The sequence below is a fragment of the Gossypium raimondii genome, chromosome 13 (genome assembly GCF_025698545.1).
Source record: "Gossypium raimondii isolate GPD5lz chromosome 13, ASM2569854v1, whole genome shotgun sequence".
In the NCBI taxonomy this organism is placed as follows: Eukaryota; Viridiplantae; Streptophyta; class Magnoliopsida; order Malvales; family Malvaceae; genus Gossypium; species Gossypium raimondii.
The window spans coordinates 5,990,471-5,998,763 of NC_068577.1; the positions used below are offsets into that span (position 1 = coordinate 5,990,471).

Consider the following 8,293-nt stretch of genomic DNA (forward strand, 5'->3'; position numbering starts at 1 on the left):
TGAGCCATTGTTATACTTTTTCTCTGCACTCAATGAAATAAAACACAACATAAAAAATAAGCACCATCTCTTTTATTACTTTTACTACTAAAATAACTTTTTTTTTCTTGTGTTTATTACTTTTACTACTAAAATAACTTTTTTTTCTTGTGAAAAACCTAAGATGGACTTATAACATATAATCAAAGGAAAAAAAAGACAAATTAGGAAAGATGAAAGATGGGGAGAGAGTTTTAAAATTCAAAGCCTTTAAAATAGATGAGTTTGGGGTTATTAATATTATTTTATATTGTTGAATAGAAAATGAATTGTATTGGTAGTTGAACGTGTGAGATTAAGAATTAATGATTTGATTAATTTAATTATCGATCTAATTTTAAAAATATTAATATTTCGATATAAAATTGAAACAGTAGACACAAATGAGCATAACCGAAATCTGTACCAAACGGACCACCTTAATTTATTACATAATTTGACATTCATATAAAATATTATCTTGGAAATATATTCAAAGAGGAAAGTAATCGTACGTAAATGCATAACTTGGAAGAGATAATGAAGCAGGAATCATTATATTAACAGTGGTATTTTCTCGACTGCATTTCTCGTTTGATTCTTTTCTTAATTAGCCAAACTCATGTTAACACTGGTATAACAGTAATTAATTACTTCATGGACAAAACATCAATATATAAATACCCCATATATAATAAGCAACAACGTATCAAAATACACCAAATAATGGGAACTGGAGAACGCCCATTTATACAAACAAATATAAGTAGGAAAAATCAATACTCATAATAAAGACACAAAGAGGACTAAAAACCTTATTAAACTAGATCCAGTATGCAGCATAACAGAAAAGGGGGTATTTCAAGGAGTAGAACTAGAAGGTGGTGGAGAAAAGAAAGCAATAGAGGGAACTGCAGTTGGGATTGAGGGAATGTTTGGCAGAGGCGGCAGTCCTCTTGGCAATGTGGCTGGAAGTGGAGGAAGCGCCCCAGGGTTTGGGAGATTAGGGAAAGATGGCAATGGTGGAAAAGAGAAAGGAATAGGGGGAACAGCAGTTGGGATTGTGGGGACCGAGGGAATGCTTGGCAGAGGGGGTAGTCCTGTTGGCAATGTGGTAGGAAGTGGAGGAAGCGCCCCAAGCCATGGGAATGATTGTCGGGATGGCGTTGGGAGATTAGGGAAAGATGGTAAACTTTGCGGTTGAGGCTGCTGCAGAAGGTGACGAGCTGCTACCCCAACATCAATGCTTGCAAATGACAAAGCAGTCAAGAATGCTAAAGCAAGGCAATTGAAAGAGGCCATTTTTGTTCAGAGATTTCGAAACAAATGAAGCAGATGAAACAAAGTTCTTTATCTGAATAGTTGTGGGTGAAGAAAACAAAGCATGGTATTGAGGTTTATATAGGCATTGGAGCAGTGAATAGAAATCCCCTGCCCTTAAACAATGCCCCATGCATGCCCCCAAACCAAAATAGCGCCACATGTTTTTTTTATTTTTTCCATTTTAATTGTAGTTCATTTTAAATAAAAATTTATAATGATTTGGATGAATTTTAACTTATTATCAACGTTTTTGTTTTTGTTTTATTTTCTATTAATTTTACCTATTCTTTAATTAACAAATTTATAATGACTTGGAATTAATTTAACAGTGTTTTTTTTATAATCGTTCTTATAATAAAATTTAAAAAGGTGGGAACGAGTCCCACAATGACAACATGATCCTTAAATTTTGGGCGGTGGCATGCCTTTAGTCAAAGGATCAGATAACATCTGCTCAATGTTAATGTGCTCAATGACGACTTTCTTTTCTTTAACATGTTCCTTTATGACTAGATACTTAAAGTCAATATGTTTACTTCGACTTTCACTTTTGTCGCTCTTAGCCATAAAGACAGCAATTGAATTTTCACAATATATGAAATAATCGAAACCTATAATGACTCACTCAAAAACTCGAGCCTCAAACCCAAATTAAATTAAATCAAAATCATAATTTATTATATACAATTGCATAAAATTAACATAATTTAAGTGTCATAGTGCACATTAAATTAAAGTTTATGTTTGACATTATAGATTGAAGCAATATTCATGTGTAAAATTTTGAGATTTATTTCCTTAATTAAAGTAATATTTCAAATAGAATACTTGAACAATCCTCCATGTTGGCAAACTTTATGTACATTAGAAACGAACTAAATAATTAGAATAAATCTAAAGTATGGCATACATTTAATTTATTCATAATGTGACTTAAACTTTGGCCTTCAATATTTCATTGTCTCAAATTATGTCTTAAAATTTTAAGATCATTTTAGCTTTGTTAAAAACATCAATAGTTTAGAAAGTTAACATTTAATTTATTCATAATGTGACTTAAACTTTGGCCTTCAAGATTTCACTGTCTCAAATTATGTCTTAAAATTTTAAGATCATTTTAGCTTTGTTAAAAACATCAATAGTTTAGAAAGTTAGAATTGTTGCTTGAGGCATGAATTTCCCTATTCTTTAGGATATTCGTGGATTTACTATCCCTCAAGATTTAATTTGTATCATGTGCAATGAAAAATTGAAAAAAATTCCCATTTGAATGGAATTGAGCTATTAGGCTCATCCTCGTAATGCATATATATTCTCTTATTTTGAGTCTTACAAGTTTATAGTAAACCAAATCTATATAAACATCATTTTATAAGTGTATCTAAGATATGTTTAATATGTGTAATTCTTTAAAATACATGAAAACTTCAAATGTGGTTTAGGTCATTTTCAGATTTGTCTTATTTAGGTTCAAATCATTCAATTTGAGGCTAAGTTTTCATGTGTAATCATTATTGATCCGAATCATTTTAGATTTTGATCATTTTAAGTTTCAATTATTTTGTGATCAAATCATTTTAAATTTAGACAAATTTGGGTCAATTCAATTTGACTTAATTACGTAATTAACTTTTTTATAATAAATTGAGCTGAATGAAATTTAGAATAGAATTTATTTAGTGTGCCTTTGTGTTTAAGTTGAAATTTAAACATTTGTATTCAAATACACATGTTAATAGAATTTTATTTTAAAGACATAGGACCGAATTGATTTGGGAGATAAACATGTTAATTTTTAATCCCAACCAAAATTGTACATAATTCTTTTATATCATATTAAATACATGTAACGTCTTATAAAATTGTCAATAAATTATTCCTAGCGACAACGTTATTCAAATCTAATTTCATTGTTAATACTTATTTCTATTTTTCTTCTACTGTCTTCAACTTTAAATATAAAGGAATTGAAATTTTAAGAATTGAGATTTCTTTTCTTTATATTAGTGGACATTTGATTTTTGTTTGATTTTTTTACTAGAATTGATGCATATCTTTTCAGATTTATCAATATTTTTAAAATTATTTAAGATATGTATATAAATATATTACAAATATAAAATGAATGAAACTAAATACATTTCAAATATAAAATATTCATTAATAAACTTAACAAATAAAATTTATCATTCAAATAAATCCAAAATTATTAATAATAATCCATCATTTAATATGAAATTTTAAAGATTTAGCTCATTTACTTAATAAAAGAAGCTGAAAGGTGAACGAATATTTTTATTTGATAATCGGTAAATGAATTTTTCTTAATTATATTTTGAATGTGAAAGTATATTCCATTTTTTAAAAATTTACATCCCGATGTAGCGTTTTTAATTAGTCACGTTTCAATTAAGTTTTTAGCATAATATTAAATTATTAAAAGTTTAATATTTTTAATATTATTCATGCATAGGACGGTGCACTATGTTCTGGCAGGTGTGATAGGAATTGATCGGAATGAGTTGGTGCAATTGGTACAGACCAAAATTTTTACCAGTGTAGAAAAAGGGTTTTGGGTGTTTCGCAATGTTATTGAAACCAAACTAAATAGACCAAAAACCGATGAACCCGAGAACTAGAGTAAACTGCAGTTAAACTGCAAATCATCAGTTGATTAAGCCGCATTTTCGCATTTTCTAGACTGGAAAACAAAAATTTCACTTCAGATCCCTTGAGCTTTTGTTACACTTCTTCTCTTAACTCAATGAAATAAAACAAACCATAAAAAGAGTAAGCACTGTTTCTTTTATTACTTTTTTATTACTCAGTGAAAAACCTGGACTTATAACATTCAATCAAAGGAAAAAAAAGACAAATTAGGAAAGATGAAAGATGGGGAGAGGGTTTTAAAATTCAAAGCCGTCAAAATAGATGAGTTTTGGGGTTATTAATATTATTTTATATTGTTCAATAAAAATTAATTGTTTTGGTGGTTGAACATGTGAGATCAAAAATTAATTAATTGATTAATTTAATTATCGATCTAATTTTAAAATATTAATATTTCGGTATAAAATTAATACAGTGCACACAAATTAATATAACCGAAATCTGTACGAAACCAAGCACCTTAATTTAATACATAATTTAACATTCATATAAAATATTATCTTGGAAATATATTGAAAGAGGAAAGTAATCGTATGTAAATGGATAACTTGGAAGAGATAGTGAAGCAGGAATCATTATATTAAAAGTGGCATCTTCTCGATGTACGGCTGCTCACTATTTTGACTGCATTTATCGTTTGATTCTTTTCTTAATTAGCCAAACTCATGTTAACAATGGTATAACAGTAATTAATTACTTCATGGACAGAACATCAATATATAAATACCCCATATATAATAAGCAACAACGTATCAAAATACACCAAATAATGGGAATTGGAGAACGCCCATTTATACAAACAAATATAAGTGGGCAAAATCAATACTCATAACAAAGACACAAAGACGACTAAAAACCTTATTAAACTAGATCCAGTATGCAGCATAACAGAAAAGGGGGTATTTCAAGGAGTAGAACGAGAAGGTGGTGGAGAAAAGAAAGGAATAGAGGGAACTGCAGTTGGGATTGAGGGAATGCTTGGCAGAGGCGGCAGTCCTCTTGGCAATGTGGTAGGAAGTGGAGGAAGCGCCCCAGGGTTTGGGAGATTAGGAAAAGATGGCAATGGTGGAAAAGAGAAAGGAATAGGGGGAACTGCAGTTGGGATTGTGGGGACTGAGGGAATGCTTGGCAGAGGGGGTAGTCCTGTTGGCAATGTGGTAGGAAGTGGAGGAAGCGCCCCAGGCCATGGGAATGATTGTCGGGATGGCGTTGGGAGATTAGGGAAAGATGGTAAACTTTGCGGTTGAGGCTGCTGCAGAAGGTGACGAGCTGCTAGCCCAACATCAATGCTTGCAAATGACAAAGCAATCAAGAATGCTAAAGCAAGGCAATTGAAAGAGGACATTTTTGTTCAGAGATTTCGAAACAAATGAAGCATATGAAACAAAGTTCTTTATCTGAATAGTCGTGGGTGAATAAAACAAAGCATGGTATTGAGGTTTATATAGGCATTGGAACAGTGAATAGAAATCCCCTGCCCCTAGACAATGCTCCATGCATGCCCCCAAACCAAAATAGCTCCACATGTTTTTTATTTTTTTCATTTTAATTTTTTTAAATAAAAACTCTGTAATGATTTGAATTAATTTTTAACTTATTATCAACGTTTTTGTTTTATTTTTATTTTACATTAATTTTACCTATTCTTTAATTAACAAATTTATAATGACTTAGAGTTAATTTGAGAGAGTTTTTTTATAATTGGTCTTATAATAAAATTTTACAAAGCAGAAATAAGTTCCACAGTGAAAACATGATCCTTAAATTTTGGAGATAACCATGTTAATTTTTAATCCCAACCAAAATTCTAAATAATTCTTTTATGTCATATTAAATACAAGTAACGTCTTATAAAATTGTCAATAAATTATGCATAGTGACAAGGTTATTCAAATCTAATTTTATTGTTAATACCTATTTCTATTTTTCTTCTACTGTCTTCAACTTTAAATATAAAGGGATTGAAATTTTAAGAATTGAGATTTCTTTTCTCTGTATTAGTGGACGTTTGATTTTTGTTTTATTTTTTATTGGAATTGATACATATCTTTTCAGATTTATCAATATATTTTAAAATTTTATAAGATATGTATATAAATATATTAAGAATATAAAATGAATGAAACTAAATACATTTCACATATAAAATATTCATTAATCAACTTAAGAAATAAAATTTATCATTCAAATAATCAAAATTATTAATAATAATCTCATTTAATATGAAATTTTAAGGATTTAGCTCATTTACTTAATAAAAGTAGATGAAAGGTGAATGAATATTTTTTTATAATCGGGTGAATGGTTTTTTCTTAATTATATTTTTAATGTGAAAGCATATTCTAATTTTTTTTAAAAACTTTACATTCCGATGTAGTATTTTTAATTAGTCACGTTTCAATTCAGTTTTTAGCATAATAGAAAATAATTAAAAGTTTAATATTTTTAATATTATTCATGCGCAGGACGGTGCACTATGTTCTAGCAGGTATGACTGGAATTGATCGGAATGAGTTGGTGCAATTGGTACGGACCGAAATTTTTACCAGTGTAGAAAAAGGGTGTTGGGTGTTTCACAATATTATTGAAAGCAAACCAAAAGACCAAGAACCGATGAACCGAGAACTAGAATAAACGCATTTAAACTACAAATCATCATCAATTAAGCCGTATTTTCACATTTTTAAACCGGAAAAACAAAATTACACTTCAAATCCCTTGAGCCATTGTTATACTTTTTCTATGCACTCAATGAAATAAAACACAACATAAAAAAATAAGCACCATCTCTTTTATTACTTTTATTACTAAAATAACTTTTTATTTTCTTGTGAAAAACCTAAGATGGACTTACAACATATAATCAAAGGAAAAAAAAGACAAATTAGGAAAGATGAAAGATGGGGAGAGTGTTTTAAAATTCAAAGCCCTCAAAATAGATGAGTTTCGGGTTATTAATATTTTTTATATTGTTGATAGTAAATTACTTGTATTGGTGGTTGAACCTATTGGATCCAGAATTAATAATGTGATTGACTTGATTATGGATCTAATTTTAAAAATATTAATATTTCGATATAAAATTGAAACAGTGCACACAAATTAGTATAACCGAAATCTGTACGAAACCGACCACCTTAATTTAATACATAATTTGACATTCATATAAAATATTATCTTGAAATATACTGAAAGAGGAAACTAATCGTATGTAAATGGATAACTTGGAAGAGATAATGCAGCAGGAATCATTATATTAACAGTTGCATCTTCTCGATGTACGGCTGCTCACTATCTGGACTGCATTTATCGTTTGATTCTTTTCTTAATTAGCCAAACTCATGTTAACAATGGTATAACAGTAATTAATTACTTCATGGACAGAACATCAATATATAAATACCCCATATATAATAAGCAACAACGTATCAAAATACACCAAATAATGGAATTGGAGAACGCCCATTTATACAAACAAATGTAAGTGGGCAAAATCAATACTCATAATAAAGACACAAAGACGACTAAAACCTTATTAAACTAGATCCAGTATGCAGCATAACAGAAAAGGGGGTATTTCAAGGAGTAGAACGAGAAGGTGGTGGAGAAAAGAAAGGAATAGAGGGAACTGCAGTTGGGATTGAGGGAATGCTTGGCAGAGGCGGCAGTCCTGTTGGCAATGTGGTAGGAAGTGGAGGAAGCGCCCCAGGGTTTGGGAGATTAGGGAAAGATGGCAATGGTGGAAAAGAGAAAGGAATAGGGGGAACTGCAGTTGGGATTGTGGGGACTGAGGGAATGCTTGGCAGAGGGGGTAGTCCTGTTGGCAATGTGGTAGGAAGTGGAGGAAGCGGCCCAGGCCATGAGAATGATGGTCGGGATGGCGTTGGGAGATTAGGGAAAGATGGTAAACTTTGCGGTTGAGGCTGCTGCAGAAGGTGACGAGCTGCTACCCCAACATCAATGCTTGCAAATGACAAAGCAATCAAGAATGCTAAAGCAAGGCAATTGAAAGAAGCCATTTTTGTTCAGAGATTTCGAAACAAATGAAGCAGATGAAACAAAGTTCTTTATCTGAATAGTTGTGAGTGAGGAAAGCAACGCATGGTATTGAGGTTTATATAGGAATTGGAGCAGTAAATAGAAATCCCCTGCCCCTAAACAATGCCCAATGCATGCCCCCAAACCAAAATAGCGCCACATGTTTTTATTTTTCCATTTTAATTGTAGTTCATTTTTAAATAAAAATTTATAATGATTTGGATGAATTTTAACTTATTATCAA

At 30.6% G+C, this 8,293-nt stretch overlaps 2 protein-coding genes across 3 annotated transcripts; both read right to left on the reverse strand.

Annotated features, from left to right (window-relative positions):
• Positions 1–879: 879 nt before the first annotated feature.
• On the reverse strand, positions 880–1,320 carry LOC105784998 (proline-rich receptor-like protein kinase PERK2). Its single transcript, XM_012610927.2, has one exon. It carries the CDS (start codon positions 1,318–1,320, stop codon positions 880–882), a length of 441 nt encoding a protein of 146 aa, XP_012466381.1.
• Positions 1,321–4,727: 3,407 nt separating this feature from the next.
• LOC105784330 (proline-rich receptor-like protein kinase PERK2) lies at positions 4,728–8,082 on the reverse strand. 2 transcript variants are annotated; one of them, XM_052626740.1, is made up of 2 exons: positions 7,947–8,082; positions 4,728–5,272 (listed from the first exon to the last, which is right to left on the reverse strand). In XM_052626740.1, the coding sequence occupies exons 1-2, from the start codon at positions 8,028–8,030 to the stop codon at positions 4,916–4,918; spliced, it is 441 nt and encodes a 146-aa protein (XP_052482700.1). In that variant the 5' UTR covers positions 8,031–8,082; the 3' UTR covers positions 4,728–4,915. The 2 variants fall into 2 exon arrangements, with proteins under 2 accessions (XP_052482700.1, XP_052482699.1); XM_052626739.1 differs by having other exon boundaries at positions 4,728–4,868; positions 7,543–8,030.
• Positions 8,083–8,293: the final 211 nt, after the last annotated feature.